This window comes from Myxocyprinus asiaticus, chromosome 6 (genome assembly GCF_019703515.2).
Source record: "Myxocyprinus asiaticus isolate MX2 ecotype Aquarium Trade chromosome 6, UBuf_Myxa_2, whole genome shotgun sequence".
Classification (NCBI taxonomy): Eukaryota; Metazoa; Chordata; class Actinopteri; order Cypriniformes; family Catostomidae; genus Myxocyprinus; species Myxocyprinus asiaticus.
In genome coordinates this window covers 11590132-11609708 of record NC_059349.1, presented here as the reverse complement: position 1 = coordinate 11609708, position 19577 = coordinate 11590132, and the positions used below count along the sequence as shown (strand labels likewise).

Genomic DNA, 19577 nt, shown 5'->3' with positions numbered 1-19577 from the left:
CACATCGTGAGTACACAATACAACGGGGAAAAAAATAGAAAAAGCCCGCACAATCGTACAGTATATAGCTTGCAAATCTGTAGCCTAATATCTTACAGCGTTTCGATCAAAGATCTTCTTCGGTCTTTCTATTAATTTCTCTGAAGGTTCTTCCAGTTGCAAGTATATCACTGTTACCATCATAATTTACCCAAAAAGTTTCACAGATGATGCTGGTGATGCGCTGTAAACTGAACCAGAGAAGGTTAATGGCGGTGGACATCATCCTGCCGGCGTGAACTGAAATTTTTTTCACTCATGTCAAATAATTCACAAAAGAGCGTCATATGACGGCAAAAAACATGCAATGACAGGAAATCACTTTCTTTGAGATGCAATATTGTGCTTGCTAAATCAAACTTTTTCGATGTGAATGCACTACATTCATAAAACCGATTTCATTACTGTTGCGCATAGATGTTAACAGCATTTACTAGCGAGTCTGGTGCCTTCCTTATATGCCGTTTTCATGAGCGTGGAATATGATAATTGTGAATGAACGTGCACATGCCCCCTTTTTACGAATGTTTAGAATTCACTAACATGCACATGTTTTACTAACAAATCTGGGGAGTGTGAAGCATTGTGAATCCGGCGGAAAGTTTTCGGCAAGCTCCATTTTCAAGCAAATTACTCTGAATTTACTCATATATTTACAAAAGTTTCATGAATGAGGCCCACTGAGTGTCATGATCCAGCCACTTAAAAACTAAAACAGTAAAACAGTAAGTCACCTTTTACGGATACCTTACAAATTAATGGGGTGACCCGTAAACTGACACCTACCTGTCACTAAATTGTCCATGTCTTTTCTTTTAAAACAGCAATTTTATCGTGGTAAACACCAGACATAGTTCACTACAAAAGGGTTGATTAAAGTAAAATGTGTTGAAGATTAGTGGACAGGCGATCAATTCATTAATGATGAGCTGTTTCCTCACAAAAGCAGTTTATTCAGCATAATGAAACATCTCCAAAGACATCCATTTAAAAAGAACATCTTCTTGTCTCCTCGCCAGTGAACCGCCCATAGAATGTCTATGGAACCCCAGCATTAAGCATTGCTATGCTAACCTTGTAGGTTCTCATTGATAGAAGGGTTCTGCTCTCTCATCAAGCAACAAGCTGAAAGGGAAGAGGAGTAGCTAAGACAGGAAATTATTGCACAGAATTGCAGTCGGGTAATTAAAGGGGCAGAGACACATATAAACACACAGGCATGTCAGGTATACATTGAACATTTTGTGTAATTCTACATATGAGAAATACTTGTGTATGCAAAATGTACTTTCATACCTGTTACACATATACAACTCAAAATCAATACAAACAATATATATATATTGCACAAATAAATAGAGCCTAAATTTATGAAATTAATTAAGATTTTTACATTTTCAGATCACTTAAGAACATTTTACCCCTAATTGTCATTATGGCAATGAGTCCGGAAATGTAACTTGTACTATTCCCATTTTTTTGTTCTCATTACTGTAACATAGTAATTTTTTTTATTACAGTAAAAAAATATGCTGTTGTGCAATGATTTTTAAAATTAAAATCAGCGAAAATGAAAGCAGTGCCAAGGGAGTACTACTATAATATAAAAATACTTTACAATTTAAATAATATATTTTAAAAATGTTCATTGCGGTAATGAGAATATCATAATAACCATAGTTATTATGTACGCAACTGTCATGAAAATAATGTATAATCTTAATCAGGCTATATGCAAAATATACGTTCTTATTTGTTTCTTTTGATTTTGGAATAAAATAGCGCATTTACCAGGACATTTTCTAGACAGTTTTTTTGAGAATCACCCTACTGGAGTTTTGTTGTTATGTTTAGAAAAAATGGCTCTAATAACACATAGATGTTGACATAAGCTATTAATTGTTAAAAATAGGTATGCATTTGTTAATGAGAGACATAAAATGCCAGTTGAAGAATGCCCATTCAACAAATAATTACAGGGCAGAAAAGCTTGTAAGTTATGTTGTGTCTATAGGGTTACATGTTACATGTTATGTAAGATAACTCTGGCTTTGCTCTTATCTACATAAACAGACAGCAGAATGGGGGTTTGTATTGCCACACATTCAAAGTTTTGCACTACAGACATGAAAGATACCTCAAATTGTGCATTTTGTTGCAACATGATCACACAGATTCCAAGAGTTCCAGTACTCTAGGAACGGCCATTTATGCCATCTCCAATCAAATATTTTTGCATTGGCTCAAGCATGTTTACCTTCCCTTGTGGTGCCAACGGAAGTGTGTTGCATCAGCAGCGTGCGAGACATGAGTTTGTGTCCCGCATTGAAATCAGGAAGATATCGCGTCCACATCATCAGTGATGATTGCGATTAGGAGGTTGTATTTTTTACTTTAACAATTAATTTTTACATTTTGGCTAGATATATAAAGCAGAGAGAGTCTTTTTCTACCATTCCCTCAGTGAAATCTGCTGGTGGTGAAATTTTTATCTCGGCCATTGATATTAATAATGCCTTTAAAGATTCTATCTTGATCTCTATAGTTCCATGTCTTCGTCTACTTATGAAGATATTAGAAATTTTGTGGAACCATTAGATCTTCCTAAACTGAAGACTGAGCAAAAAATCTCTCTTGATTCTGAGATAACCTTGGAGGAACTTGACGAGGTAATTAAGGCCTTACCTACAGGCAAGGCTCTGGGGCCAGATGGCTTTGCTGCTGAATTTTTTAGGTCTTATGCTACAGAACTGGCTCCACATTTGTTAGAAGGTTATTCGGAATCATTAAAGAATGGAAAACTTCCGCCAACCATGAAACAAGCCCGGATCAGTCTGATTCTTAAAAAAGACAAAGATCCAAGCGAGTGTAAGAGTTACCATCCAATTTCACTAATCCAGCTAGACGTAAAGATTTTGGCAAAAAATTTGGCTAACCGATTAGGTAAAGTTATGACATCTCTTATACATATAGATCAGGTGGGGTTTATTCGGGGTCATAGCTCTTCTGATAACATTAGACGTTTCATCAATATCATGTGGTCAGTGGCAAATGATCAGACTCCGGTCGCTGCCATCTCACTTGACGCCGAAAAGGCATTTGATATGGTAGAATGGGATTATCTTTTTAAGATTTTGGAAATGTTTGGGTTCGGGAGTACATTTATTGGTTGGATCAAGTTACTTTATAGACACACTGTAGCAGCGGTACAAACAAATGGATTAATTTCAGATTATTTTACTCTGAATAGGGGCACCCGGCAAGGCTGCCCTCTTTCCCCATTATTGTTCTGTCTCTGACCCTACTAAATCTATGCCTTGCCTCTGCCTTGAATTATTAATTCCTTTTCCAAATTCTCAGGATACAAAGTCAACTGGTCTAAATCCGAAGCTTTGGCTCTGACAGCATACTGTCCAGTAACGGCCTTCCAGCCAGGCGCCTTCCAGTGGCCCAAACAGGGCATTAAGTATTTGGGTATTTTATTCCCAACAAATTTGTCTGATTTAGTTAGAGTAAATTTTGACCCTTTAATAAAAAGGATTTCGAGCGATGTAGACAGGTGGGCTTCATAACATTTATTGATGATTGGGAAGGTTAATGTTATTAAAATGAACTGTATTCCAAAATTTAACTACCTGCTACAGTCTCTCCCGGTAGATGTCCCCCTCTCTTATTTCAAGCAATTTGAGAGCATAGCGAAGTCTTATTTGGAGTGGTAAGCGCCCCAGATTACATTTTAGTAAGCTGCATAGGCCGATTGACAAAGGTGGGCTAGGCCTACCCAAGATTTTGTTTTATTATTATGCGTTCGGTCTTAGACATTTGGCTCATTGGTCGCTTCCACCTGAAACAGCCCCTCCCTGGTTCTGCAATGAACAAGAAGTTCTTGCCCCTATTTTGCAATTGCAAAGCCTTTCTGTCAATCTAACCAGAGAAGTTAAATCACACCCGCTTATTTCACGTTTGCACTCAGTATGGACAAAAGTGTCCAGAGTGTTTAAATCAGATATTTATCTAAATGATAAATTTAGCCTATGGCTAAACCCCAAACTGTGCATTAATAAGTCCCCTTTTTGTTGGTCAGAGTGGATTGCGAGGGGGGTTAAAACACTCGGTGATCTTTATGAGAGTGGAGTGTTGAGATCCTTTGAAAATTTGGTTCAATATTTTGGGATCCCCAGATCTCAGTTTTTTAGGTACCTTCAGCTACGCCACCTGCTCTGTACTATTTTTGGGAATAGCATACACTAAAACAGCAGATACTCTAGGAGAGGTGATTTCTGCTTTTGGAAAAGGTCATGATGCATCAGTGTATTACTCCCTGCTAATTCAGAGTCTGGGGGACAGAGTCTCAACCACTCTCAAGAGATTATGGGAGCAAGATTTAAACTTGGAATTGGAGGAGGGAGAATGGGCTAAGATTTTAAAAAACATAAAAACTGCATCTAGAGATGCAAGGGTGCGCCTTATACAATTCAAGATTTTACATCGGTTCTATTGGACCCCCTCTAAATTGTAAAGGCTTGGTCTTAAAGACACACCCACCTGCTGGCGATGCCAATCAGAGGACGGAGAGATAACCCATGTCTTTTGGGGGTGTGTTGAAATACAAAAGTTTTGGTTAAAGGTGCAGAGTCTGGTGTACGATGTGTTAGGCATTCAGGTATCATTCTGCCCAAGACTCTGTATCTTGGGTGATGGGGCGGTCATTGACATTGAAAGTAGACACATAAAGAGTTGGGTCTTAACCAGTGTCATAATCGCCAGGCAGATCATTTTGAGGGGTTGGAGGTTGGCTGGAGCGCCCTCTTTTCAGGAGTGGTGCTCGGAGATGGGAAAGATGGCGGCCTTTGAGGAAGTTACATTCAGAGGAACGGGAGGTATAAAGTGTTCGTGGAGAAATGGGGCGGGTATTTGTCATTTGTGGATATGTGATTATTGTTGTTGTGTTTATCAGTTTATTTATTTATTTTATTTTTTTGTGCATGTGTGTGTCTATGTCATTTGGGACCACTGTTATGTTGTTGGGGTTAGGGTGGGATTAGGAGGGGTAATAGTTGGGGTTAAGTTTGATTCTGTGTATATATGTTTTGTCTTATGAGTTACATATATGTGAATCAATAAAAATTGTTAACCGAAAAAAATAAAATAAAATACATTTTTACTCCACTGGTGGTTAGGTTTGGGGTTTGGGTTGGGGGGTACAGTTTATAAAATATGCATTCCTTTTCACTGTATTTAATCCTGTACAGCTAAAAAAATAACACACTTAGTTTATAATTAGTTTTTGGCAACCTTCGGTGGACATTTTACCTGGAAAATGGAGAAGGGTCTACAAGACACGCCCACTACAATTTATGCTGAAATGCTGAAGTCTTGCAAAAGCTGGATTTCACATGAACTCAGTGTGTTTGTTGTGTTTATTAGGAGTGCTACAGCAACCCAACAACTACACCTTTCCTTACACCTAAACCTAACTCTAACCACAAAAATTATAAATTAAAGTTTGTAAAATTATTAAATATACTGCAACTTAAAAGTTCATTGAATACAATCATACCCCCTTATCACTAGGTGGTGACATTGAGGAGAAATGGATAAAAATGAAGAGGAGTAGAAGCTAGCAGAGTGCTAAGTCAATAGGCTAACCGGATAGCTTGTAAGCTAACTGGAGAAGACAGAGCAAAATGCTTAATTTCACCATTTATTAGTGCTGTCAGCCAGTTACATTTTTTATTGTGATTAATCGCATTGTTTTTTTTGTAGTTAATCGCGATTAATTGCAGGTTTAAAAAGTGCTGAAATTTGACACTATATGTACTTCTTTTCTTGTCAAAATTCATCTATGTCCATCTTAGGAAAGAAAGCAAAACAATATGTTGCAATATAATGCATTATTGACATTTTCCAAACAAAGCCTTCCACAATATAAAGAAAATGCATTAAAATAGCACTAATTCAAGTAACATTAAATGTTTCCCAAAGTCTAAGCGGGAGTTTGACTAACTGAAAGAACAAGTTGCCCACATAGATTGCATATTCATTACAATAGGCATTAAATCCTTTGAACTCTCATCCTTCACAATATTAATCTGCCGGTAGACTGTGGCTATCCACTTTGTTACAGCAATCGTGAAGCTGCGTTCATGATTTGCATCAGGGCGGCAATGCCAGCGTCGAGCGCCGCTTTGAACTCACCATGTTACAGTCAACTAGCGTGTTGCGACAGATTTTATAGCTCCATGGTTACGACAGTACCGCCCATATAATGTCTATGGGACCGCTGCGTTATGCTATTTTATGCTGAGCTTGTAGGCTCCACTTGGTAGAAGAGCTCTGGTGCTGTGGCGTGTGCATCAGTGAAATGACTCCGGGTGTACACATTACAAAGGTTCTGCCTTTCACATCAGTGTTTATGCTGTATTAACAGTAAATGCGTTAATCTTGATTAAGAAAAATGTATGTGTTAAACTTTTTTAATTAATCGCATGCGTTAACACGTTAATTCTGACAGCTCTACCATTTATATCCATGTTTTACCTTCTTTGTAATATTTACACAGTTAAGACAACGTGAATCATAAATCAACTGCATAGTTATTTCAGCCAAAAGAATCGCATTATGATCCAAAGGGGGCATTAGTTGGAGTGGGCAAGTTGTGTAGTGGGTATTCCTTTTGTCTTGCGGGAGGCAGAGAGATACACTTGGGGAAATTAAGCTCACACTTCCCGCTTTGTCCACTGGGGGCAGTGTTACCAATTTGGGTAAGCGCAGGCCAATTTTAGCTTAAGAAAACGCAACGTACTGTTTCTGTTTTCACTGTGAGATCAGTCTGTTTGTTGAAGTGAGGTGTGCTGCTAAGTGATCAGACCTACTATTTTTATCTTTGGACTACAAAATCGATGGAAAAATCCTATAAGGAGGGCCTTTAGCCATACCTAGGGACTTTGGGGTGTCTCCTCTGACTTGGGACAGTAAACAACCCAGAATACCCTAGCGATGCCATTATAACAATGCTAAAATCACTCAGAATACCTTAGCAACTGCATAGCAACACACTGTGTCCAAAAGTTGACTGATAGATGCCGCATGGAGTCTCCAAGCATTTACTCTACAGTGACTTTGAATTTGCTAATCCAATCCGATCTGAGCACCCCCACTGTAACTGCATGACCTTGCCTCTGTCAGTATGACAGCACATGTGTCAACAGCCAGACAACCACCAGGTGCAGATCAGAAACAATGTGCTCTTGATGGATAAGACAATGCTACAGCTGTCTGACCACAGTATGGTAAAGTATTATGGCCAGCTTGTCATTATAGTCAACTAGGGCTGCACAATTACGGAAATTTTTTTTAATTGCTGTGAATTCTCTGCTCTGTATTTCAGATGCGTAGTATTCAACAACAGAGGTGTATCTGGTGAAAAGCTATTGGTAAGGATAGCCTTTTTATGTATTTTTGTTTTAATCTGTATTTGATATTATATATACTGTATACTGTTACATAGGGGTTCATACAAAGAATAAATAAATACAAATAGAGATACTGACACTTTGGAACAGGTGACACTCACTATTGTCAGCATGAATATTAACAAATGTATGAAGCTTGAGTCATTGCTTTGGACATTATGTATATTTGTTATGCAAAACAGCCCTGTAGACAAGAGCCTGTGGATCATAATCTCTTTCCTTCCTTCTGAGTCATGAACTTCCTTGGAATTCAGATGATAGCATGGCTTTTTATCATTTTCATTATTTCATATCTGGGAGAATTGATAAAGACTGTAATGTAGGCTTAGACACGTGTGGTGAATTTGATCATAAAAACCTTTGCAGATGGACATTGTTGATAGTTTAATGGGATTAAATGACATTCACTCTCTTGTGGAAATGACCTTGCCCTTTTTCAAGGACAAACGCTTAGGCTTATGGGAGTGTAAAGTTGTATTTACAGTACATACTTCAATATATCCACAAATGCTGTACTCACTACAGTGACTACAGTGCATGTTCAGACAAGTTAACTTAACGTGTGTGTGTCTGTGTCTGTGTGTGTGTGTGTATGACCATAAATGTGTATGGATAAATATATCCTTTTTTAATTGTACCATAGACTCCCAGGACGTATTGTGCAGCCAACACAGAGGATCTGGAGATAGTAGTCGATCATGTCCACAAGACCATTGAAAGAGCTCCGCTCATGGCAGCTGGGGTTTCTATGGGCGGGTGAGTTTAACACACGCACACACGCACACACACACACACACACACACACACACACACACACACACACACACACTGAGGTTTACCCTTAAATGGGAATAGCTGCTATAATCACATTTACCAAAACACTCTGTCTCCGTTTTTTCCACTGATACAAATCAGTAAAGTAATTTTAAATAAACAGAGGGATGCAGTTACCCTGCAGTGGCTTTTTTAAAATAAAGGTAGGCCGATATATCGATTTTACTGATTAATCAGTGCCAATAGTTGTTTTTTGGAACTATCGGTTATCTGCAAAAATCTATGCCGATAGTTTCTTTTTTTCCTCATTTTTTTATTCCTCATCAATAAACCTCATCTGGTGAAACATATACATACTGTGGTGAACAATCGGACCAGATGACATTCCAGGAGACAGTTTAAGGCAGACCCCCTCCCTAACTGTCAAGGCAAAGAAGAGTGTCTCCATTTTGATTGAATCGTGGCAAGACCAACACAAACAAATGCCAAACACAGCCATCAGATAAGCTGCTCGGACAACTACCAGATACTTCACAAAGAAGGCCCTCGACCTTACCCCTTTCTTAGCAACCTCTCAAACCCCCCCATCCTAAGGTTTGCCCTAAGACCAGAGGTGAGAAGGACCATAAAAATTCTTCAAGACCTCTCGAAGCAGCATTAACTTACCATGTGGCAAAAGCTGAAACAAAGAAGCCACAAAGACAAATCTTTGACACAACTTTTACTCCTAACATGGACACCAACTGTACACATTCACGTTTGTTCACAGAGCTGTTTATGTAAATTGCAGTTGTTCAATTAGCACAATAGTTCACACAAATTGAACTATGGTGGTATAAATTAATGCATGCGTGCTGGCTACCACCCCTGGAGTTCGCTAGTTCGAATCCCAGGGCATGCTTAGTGACTCCAGCCAGGTCTCCTAAGCAACCAAATTGGCCTGGTTGCTAGGGAGAGTAGAGTCACATGGGGTTACCTCCTCGTGGTCGTGGTCGTTCTCGGTGGGGCGCGTGGTGAGTTGAGCATGGATGCCGCAGTGGATGGCGTGAAGCCTCCTCACGTGCTATGTCTCTGTGGCAATGCTCTCAACAAGCCACGTGATAAGATGCACGGGTTGACGGTCTCAGATGCGGAGGCAGCTGGGATTCGTCCTCCGCCATCCGGACTGAGGCGAATCTCTACACGACCACGAGGACTTAAAAGCACATTGGGAATTGGGCATTCCAAATTGGGAGAAAAAGGGGAAAAATCCACAAGCAAAATAAAAAAATAAAAAATACAAAAAAATTAATGCATGCGTAATATTTAATCTTTCGATATCATGTCTGGTCTCTATGTCAACAGAAAAATGCCAAGAGTATTTTTGAAGAGCTTTGGAAAAGAACCAATGCATAGATGAAATTTTAAAGACACTGTTCTAACTATGTACTTTACAATTTGCAAATGGGAGAAGAGAAGGGAGGGTGAGTCACACTGTGTGGGCCCCCTCTGATGTCAGCAGCCAATCATAACCCTGAAACAGGAAGGCGCCAAACTGAAAACTCCTCCTCATCAGAAAGGTATAAAACTATCCTCCGGATGACCACACCTTTGTCCTGAGTCAGCGTCAAGAGGGTCGTTAACAGGATACACTTCTATAACACTTCTCCGTTCTGAGTTCCCAGCTGTTCGAGTCCAGGAGCAATAACAGAATAATAATCAACGTTCTGAGTTCCCAGCTGTTCGAGTTTGGGAGCAATAACAGAATAATAATCAAAATTTTGAATATGCCTTTGAGTGGTAGGAGATGTAACAGAATACAAACCCTCCAACATGTTAAGTCTCAGCTTCACAGAGAGAGAGAGGATAACAGATCACCCAACATTCTTAGTGTCCATCCAAGAGACAGCAGAAGATCAACCAAGTACCCAGTCTCACTACAAGAGACCATTGCAACGGCAAGTTCGGAATTCCGATACCAGGGAGATAACTACAGCAACAAGATTTAGCTCTGGCGAGCAAATCTTCTCTTCAAATTTCATGCATCTGCATGTTCCAGATGATGAATCTTGCACCGACATAAGGGCTGTATATCTGCGTGTCCCAGATTGCAAGAACCCTCTCGGTGCTTCCAGGAGATCAGCATTCCTCAGCTCCTTCGTGTCCATGGTTGTTGAAATGGAATCCAGCTCCTTCCCCAATGTAACATGGCCCTGAGCCCCAGTGGAAGACGTCGCCATCACCAAACTCATCGACCAATCAAGAAGAATGTAAAAATAACTATTTTACATAATTTTAATTTATTGAATGGTCCATTTGGATCATTCTTTTACTGTTAAGGTGAAACTCCTTAGCTGGTGCCCCGAGGATGGAGGGATCTGATATTAATATGCACACACACATACACCTTAAATGAAGTGTGATCAAAAATCACCACATACTTCAGTGTCTTGTGTGAGGCACAGTTCATTTCAATTGGTGCCAGGGTGATTCACACTACAATACAAACACTTCATTTGGTGAATAGATAGGCTGTAAAAATGTGTCATTTAGTAAATACTTACATATAGAGCATTGTAAGTTAGCCAAGTCTCTGTCATTTCAAAATAAGAGTCACTGGTGTATTTCGGACTTGTTTAAAGTTGAAAGTCCCCTGTAATGCACCAAAATCTTAATTTTCTAGTTATTATCAAGATTTTTTGCTTTTGGGATTTTGTTCATTTTGGACTCAAAGTATGTGCCCTTCATAGTAAGGAAAGACTAAGAATTTTATTTTTATCATTCTATAAATTTATTAAAAAAACTATCGGACGATTAATCGGTTATCGGCCTTTTCCACCACCTTAGTTATCGTATCTGTCGACCTCTAGTGTGAAATATATTACACTATAAATATTATGATTTATATATTATACTTTAAATGACATACAATATTTTCAACTAAATTACATATTAAACACAGTATAGTGACTTTCATTAAAATCCATTCTATGTACATTAAAAACATACAACTTATATGTATTTTATAAAATATCAAGTTTTTTTTTGTTTTTGATTTGAAAAACAAAAAACACTTGCAATCTGAATTGTAAATCAGAATAGCATATAATGTATGTACTTTTTTAAATTACTTATACATATTTTAAGCATTGTATCCCCTATTTGTCCTTTGTAATGTTTTCCCTCTTTTTCTCTTTCTTCTTTTATTTATTATCAGCATTATTATTTTTATGGCTGAATTATTCATTTATTTGTTTGTTTTTTGAGATGGCAAAGAATTAATATGGTAGGGAAATGTTGTATGTTGCAGTTGCAAAAGTAAAAAATAGTAAAAAGAAGTGCTTATGTTTATTATGAAGCATATGTAGACTTGTGCTTATATGTAGTGCATTTATATAGAACTAATAGCTGTCACTAAAAGGGGTGGGTAAAGTATTTTCTAGTGCATTGTGATTTTCCAGTGCATCGCAATCTTCATTTTAACAATCTCGATATCGATTCTTGAATCCCAAGATCAATTTTTTACTCTATTCACAACGCTTTACTACAATGATAGGAAATCACTCGCATTGCAACTAAATTTTAGTGTAGTGTAGAGGTGGAGTATTCAGCAGAGAGATCCTTTCACTGCCTTTTGAGTGTAAAGGTTGTTCCGTTTAATGTGTGTGTGTCCAAAGACAAGATCCACGCGACCCATTTGTCATTGAATAATGTCTCTTTTAATACCCTTTCTGTTCTATATAGTCAGTTGTTGATAAAAAATAAATAAATACACATTTAATGCTAATGACACATTGCACGGATGAGATAAAGCCATTTAAATCTCTCTCGTTAACGTGCTAATTTTTTAGCACGTTCAACAAATCAATATAAATACTTGTAAATAGTACATGTATGCAATTAAACAATAAACATGTTACAAAAAAATAATACATGCAATAAAATATCATATTTTTGGATTGAATACATGGATTCGTTCATTTTTAGAAAGCTCAAATGTGACCAAAGTGATGAAAAAGTAATAAAATATAACTAGTAAATTCATATTTTCATATTATACCTAGTTAGAAGGTCCCTTAAGAGCATTAGCTGGGAGAGAATTGATTTCATATATAAGCAAAAGGGAAATTATAACCGAAATATACCCATATGAATCAAATCAAGATCGGAATCGAATTGAATCAAGAGCTTGTGAATCTGAATAGAATCGAATCGGGAAATATGTATCAATACCCAGCCCTAGCTGTCACATGTATAGGCTATTTTACAATGGCTTTGAACATGCCTCATCAGATTTCAGAGTCTGAATTGTAATGATTTTTTTATGACTTATTATTTTAAGTTATTTTAAAGTGTTACCTATGGCCTTGCTTCAGCTATCATGCTCCACCACAAATGTCATTTCTAAGTAAAACTTGAGTCAGCATAGCACTGCTCTAATCCTCTTAGTCTTACAGAATGAAAAGGGTCAGCTTTAAATGGCTTATACCTAAAAATGTTGCAACCATTTACAGTGAGATCCAAAGTCCGAGACCACTAGTGAAAATTCTTCTATTTGGCATTTTATTTTATTTGAATACAATTATTTCACTACAAATGATATTATCAGCACAACAATTTGAGTGAAATGTTGAACAAAGTTCACTTGAGTTTAAAATTATTATACATTTGAGAATTTCTCAGTATTCCAGTATGTCAGTCTTGTGCTTTTAATAGCAGCATTTATTTGAGCTGGAAATAGACTGAACAAGTTTGTGCAAAACCTGATGGTCCATGTTATCCAGCATGATTTGAGAATGTTCCAAAGAGCATCTTTTGTACTTCAATGGAGGCAAGGAAAACTGATCTTTTGTTCAAAGGTCAATGTCAATGTCACAAATTGGATTATTTGATTTATGACAGTGCAAAATCTTAAGTAGTTCTTATTCATTTTATTTGATAACATTTCTTTGTTTTAAATTTTTCAAATTCTTAAAACTGTATTTTTATTTCCAGGTTTAAATTACATTTTGTATCTGAGACTTTTGGACCCCGCTGAATGTGCCAGCCCAGGATCTGTTATAACATCTGTATAAACAGATGTATCGTGAATAAGCGCTCTCTGTTTTGGCTTCTTTGCTGATATCACCTCATTGTGTGAGTCCACAATTGACACTTCAATCACCCCACAGGATGATGTTGACGAACTATCTGGGTCGTAAAGGGCGTGAGACGTGTCTGAAGGGTGTGGTGGTTTTCTCGGCAGGCTGGGATGTGTTTGAGTGCACGGCGTCCCTGGAGAAACCCCTAGACCGTTTTCTCTTCAACTCCTACCTCACCAGCTGCCTGCAGGCATCCGTGGACCGGTCAGTGGAGGTCATGGGGGATAAACCCAGCTTAGCTCTTTGTAGTCTAATGTGTATAGCAATGTGATAGAACGAATTAGAACTATAAAGAACACTTTTCACATTTTTGAGGCTTTTGATTCCTTTTACACTGAGGCATACAGTAACTTGCATCCCAAACACCATTGTGATGTTTTCCTCTCCTATCTTTTTGCAGTCACAGAACTGTTCTTGAACAGAAATACAACATAGACCATGTGATGAAGGTTTGTCTCTCATTCTCAGTTAAACAATACAGAACTGTGGCACATTTTTGGTGTCTATAGAAATGTTTCTTGTATTGTTATTGTAATAGTATCGTTCTTTCCTAGACCTGCAGTTCATGTTACTCATTAACTCCACAGGCTAAAACAATCCGAGAGTTTGATGAACGTTTTACTTCCGTCATGTTTGGTTATCCAACCAATGAGGACTACTATCGAGACGCTAGTCCCATTCACAAGATCAAGTCTGTGCAAGTGCCGATGCTTTGCCTCAATGCAGCTGATGATGTCTTCTCTCCAAATCATGGTGTGTCGATTCTGACCATATTTATTAGGGTTGCATGAGAGCTTATAGTCTAGTTATAAAGTGTAGCCTACACTGAAAAAAGTAGTAACCCATACAATTTTGCGGTCCCACTTTATATTAATTGTTTTAACTACTTTGTACTAACATTAAAATACAAACAAAACAATGTATTTATCGTGTAACTACATGTTGTTCTGCAAAATTCTCACAATATTCACATTTGTGCTACTGAGGTTGAGATACAGGTAGCTTTATGAGTAGGGATGAGGTTAGAGGTTAGGTTTAGGGTAAAAAATAGGTGTAGGGTTAGGTTTAGGAGTAGGGATGAGGTTAGAGGTTAGGTTTAGGGTAAAAATAGGTGTAGGGTTAGGTTTAGGAGTAGGGATGAGGTTAGAGGTTAGGTTTAGGGTAAAAATAGGTGTAGGGTTAGGTTTAGGAGTAGGGATGAGGTTAGAGGTTAGGTTTAGGGTAAAAATAGGTGTAGGGTTAGGTTTAGGAGTAGGGATGAGCTTAGGGGTTAGGTTTAGGGTAAATATTTGAGGTAGGGTTAGGTTTAGGGTAAAGAATTGGGTAGGGCAAGGTTTCAGTGTAGGGATAGGGGTTAGGTTTAGGGTAAATAATTGGGTAGGGTTAGGGGTTAGTTTTAGGATGTGGATTGGGTGAGGGTAAGGTTTAGGGTTAGAGGTATGATTAACAATGTAAATACAGAGGGGTCCTGGGTAGCTCAGTGGTAAAATACGCTGGCTACCACCCCTAGAGTTCACTAGTTCAAATCCCAGGGCATGCTGAGTGACTCCAGCCAGGTCTCCTAAGCAACCAAATTGACCCGGTTGCTAGGGAGGTTAGAGTCACATGGGGTAACCTCCTCGTGGTCTCTATAATGTGGTTCGTTCTCAGTGAGGCACGTGGTGAGTTGAGCGCGGTGGATGGCGTGAAGCCTCCACACACGCTGTGTCTCCGTGGTAACGCGCTAAACAAGCCACTGATTGATGGTCTCAGATGCGGAGGCAACTGGGATTCGTCCTCCACCACCCGGATTGAGGCGAATCACTATGCGACCACGAGGACTTAAAAGCACACTGGGAATTGGGCATTCCAAATTAGGTGAAAAAACAAAAAAACAATGTAAATGCAGGTACTTTAAATGGAAGCACAGTGTAACAACACATATGTATATAATAAGTACATTGTTATATACTTTTAAAATAAAGTGGGTAACATCTAAAAATACTTTTTTTTAATTTTTTTATTCAAGTCAAAAATAATGTTTAACATCACTGAATCAACTTGAATACATTAGGTTACATGAACAAAACATATTTTAAGGGTTGGTAGAAATCACCTAAGTAGCAGTTGCAGGTTACCACTTTTTACGGTGTATAATTAAAACTTTTAATCTATTATAATTAGGACTGGGAGATATAGCAAAAACATTATGTTGCAGTATCTCGATATTAATGTTTTTATTTATTTAATTTTTTGGTAGAGGATTTAAATGTAAAATAAGTTAATAATCTAATTTGCTATAATAAATCTAATCATAAAAACTGATAAAAATCAAGAAGTACATTATGTAAACTGACATAATATTTTTATTTATTTTAATCCAGCAACTGTTTTAATGAAGAACATACAGTTCTTGAAACTTCTGGAATCAGAAAAATTAATTTATTTGAATTTGACAGTTTCACTATTGTCTTGGACAACGAGGAGCTTTGGAGTCAAAAATGCTGTGAACCACTGATATAGACCATTTTATTATGTTTTATGTAACTTTTTTTTATTATTTTAACATTTGAATCCAGTATATTGCCATACATTAGCTTATTCAACTCTTAGCCAATTAAAAATCCCATCATAAGTTTACTCCATCCATGTAATTTAAGGGACTCGATCTTAAACCAATAATCTTCCTTCTTCAGCATTTCCAGTAGAGGCAGTGAAGCAAAACCCCAATGTGGCTCTCCTCATCACTTGCCATGGCGGCCACATCGGCTTCCTGGAGGGGCTGTGGCCACGGCAGAACACCTACATGGACCGAGTTTTCCGCCAGTTCACCAAGGCCATCTTTGAGAACGGCAGCAGTCTAACTGACCTCCACTGACCCCCTCCTTCCATTCCCTCAATAGCCATGTGCAAAAAAATCCTGATACATTTCCAAAATGAGACATTCTTGAAGGGCACAGGTTCACTTAAAGACCAGGGTCATTGTTTTGTTTATTCATTTATGTTTTTATTTATTTTTATGGTCCCAAGCACATCTATTTGTTTTACATTCATGGAACAGAAATTGTTCTTTTCCGTTCATACATCCATTCACTAGTGCACTTATTTGTTTCTTAATTTACATATGAGGCTTGTTTGTGTATGACTCTTATGATAATGTTTGAATATTTCCATATAGGGAACACTGGATTGCTCCATTTTTATTGCTTGACATCACTTTACATTCATCAATGCCTTCAATTAATCGTACAAATTCCAAAAAATACATGAAACTATAGATTAAGAAAAAGTATTGGATGAATCGCATGGAAAAACCTATGCATCATATTTCACCCCAGAATCAAAAGAAAAAAATAAGACTTTAGATTTTGTTACAGTTACAGTATTTACATTCTTTACTGTGATACAGGATAGAAATTCATCATTGTCCAGACACTTTTAATTAAAATCAGCATTCAGTACAACAAATAATTCCATGATGTATGCTTATAATTGTACATAACAAATCGTACTTTACAATTTCAATTTTCACAGGGGGTACTTCAAGTTAGGTCACACTGTTATATAAAGTACATAATCGTCATACTCAAATGTAAAAGTGTAAGTAGCTCATGAGAAAAATACTTAAGTAAAAGTATTAAAGTAACTGATATTAAATGTACTTAAATATCAAGTACAAGTAAATGGCGTTAAGTTAAGTTAATTAAGTTAATTCTTTCAGGTTAAATGGGTTTTTCAAATGTTATTGTTAGACATTTTTACGAGTGCATTGGGTCATTATTGTTTCATATACATGGTACTTTGGTTAAATGTAAGTGGCACCGACATTTTATCGACTTACTAAATATTACACTTATGAACAGTTCTCGAGTAAAGGCGGGAGACCTGAACAAATCATATCACACATAACTTTATCAGTATTTGACGGCTTTTTCATAATGTAAAAGACAAAAACTGATTAAAACTTACATGAACCGTCTCTTCTCTATAAGTTCCCAAGTGGAGACAAAACAAACACTGACTGGGGTTCCCCTCGTGATTTTAATTTTAGATTCGTTCAGTCCAATTTTTGAATCGATTTGACCAGTTCAAAAGAATCAAATTGATAAAAAAAAAAAATGGATCCTTTTAAATAAAGACATACCAATCTTTGCGTCTCTACCATAAGAGAGTGCATAATGGTCAACTTGGATCGCGTGAGTCTTCTAAGCCAATCATATAATGGCCCTGACGTCAATGAAACACGTTCAGAGTGTTACGGCAGTAAATCACAGTTTGCGGATACCATACAAATGAACGGGGAGAGCTGTAAACTGACATATCTGTTGCAAAATTGTCCACGACTTATTTTATAAATCGACAATTTTATCGTACTCTAGTAAACTCCACACTCCAAAAGGATTGTTTAGTGTAAAACATGTTGAAGATTAGTGGACTTGAGATGAGCTGTTCTCAAGTTTGTCCTAACAAAAGCAGTTTATTCAGCATACTGAAGCATCTCCTCCATAGACATCCATTTAAAAAAATGGCCTCTGGTCTCTTTGCCAGTGTACGGCTGCATTAAGCCAAGCACACTCTACACGACTTGCAGTCAGCGCCCTGCGACTGTTTTCAATGGTGCTAATGTGTACACTACAAGACTGATAGAAGACTGGGTGTATTAACTACACGACCATTAGTCCCTGACTGAGGCTATGTGTACACCTGGTATTAAGATGCGTTTTGGGCAATAACAAGTGTACAAGCACCATAGAACCTGATAAGATATCGCCAAAAAATGGCACACTCTTAATTATACTTGCATTTAATATTAGCGCAAACATATGCTTAGAGCAGAATTCTCAGTTATTTTTATTGGAATACATGTATTAACTGAACTTCTAATGTGTGTTATTCTCATATCTGTGTTTCTGCATGTTGATATCAGACACACTGAATAATTTTGTGAAGTTTCGTAAAAAAATACGAAAAACAGTTGAAAATTATGATGTGACAGCGGGTAGTGAGATGTGGGTGAAGTATTATTTTATTTTAAATAATTTTTTGTCTCCTGCTTCTCAATACCTTGCTCTCTTCTTGCGCTCTCACTATATTTCATTGACTGTTGCTCATTGTCGGTCTCTCGCTCGTCGGGACAGTGCGCACATCTGACGACAAGACATCTAGATATCAAGCTGGTTTGAAATTTGTCATAGCGTCTGGGATTAGTCTCGGCATGACGCAGGAGTGCACACACAACACACCGTTGGTCGTGCGATCTGAGACTTCTTGCCACAGACCACTCACCGACTCAGAACATCAAAGGAGACAAGCTTGAGTCGCGTAACTTGTGTTTTGCTAACCTTGAAGGATCCCCCTGGTGGTGGGGCTCTAATATTACGTCACTATTACTGATCCGCATGCAGTTTCCATTTGCGGTGTTCAGTCGCAAAAGTAACGAAATGGTCTGGAGAAATGTAACATTGTAAAAGTATATATTTTTTCATCAGAATGAAAGTCAACAGAAATATTTATAATTGAGTTGAGTAGATATATTCAAAAAATTTACTCAAGTATAGTAGCAAAGCATTTGGACAAATCTTAATGGTCCTTAAAGTAGACGTAATTTTCTTTACTTTTATTAGCATGTTCTTATCATCTTGTCAAATTTCACTAGTGTATTATTTAAATGATTAGGGTTAGGTTAGGCAGCATGGTGGCTCAGTGGTTAGTGCTGATGCCTCACAGCAAGAAGGCCCCAGGGTCAAGTCCCAGCTCAACTGGGCCTTTCTGTGTGGAGTTTGTGTGGGTTTTCTCTGGTTACCCCCACAAGTCCAAAAACATGAATGTTAAAGGAATAGTTCACCTAAAAATTTGCTGATAATTTACTCACCCTCAGGTCATCCAAGATGAATCTGAGTTTCTTTCTTCATCAAAACAGAATTTAAGATTTTTAGGATTTCATTTCAGGCCTCCTCCTTTAAACAATGCAAGTGAATGTCCTCCATTTTTGACCGTCCAAAATGCATATTTAGGGTGCATCAAAATAATCCACATGACTCCAGTCGATAAATAAAGTTCTTCTGAATGCAAACGATTGATTATTTTGAGAAACAAAACAATACTTATATACTTTTTAACTACAAATGTTTGCGTCCGTACATCTCTGTGACGCGCGCTCATGGGAGGGATGACGTAAGCTCGTTGGTAA

The 19577-nt window shown here is 37.6% G+C and overlaps 1 protein-coding gene across 1 annotated transcript in view; it reads left to right on the top strand.

Annotated features, from left to right (window-relative positions):
* Positions 1 to 19331, top strand: part of abhd3 (abhydrolase domain containing 3, phospholipase) — a 41328-nt gene extending 21997 nt beyond the window's left edge. Inside the window, exons 4-9 of the mRNA XM_051700847.1 lie at positions 7430 to 7475; positions 8158 to 8270; positions 13439 to 13612; positions 13809 to 13857; positions 13996 to 14161; positions 16084 to 19331. Coding sequence (XP_051556807.1) covers positions 7430 to 7475; positions 8158 to 8270; positions 13439 to 13612; positions 13809 to 13857; positions 13996 to 14161; positions 16084 to 16265 — 730 coding nt within the window. The 3' untranslated portion in view covers positions 16266 to 19331. The remainder of the gene's footprint in view (positions 1 to 7429; positions 7476 to 8157; positions 8271 to 13438; positions 13613 to 13808; positions 13858 to 13995; positions 14162 to 16083) is intronic.
* The last annotated feature ends 246 nt before the right edge of the window (positions 19332 to 19577 follow it).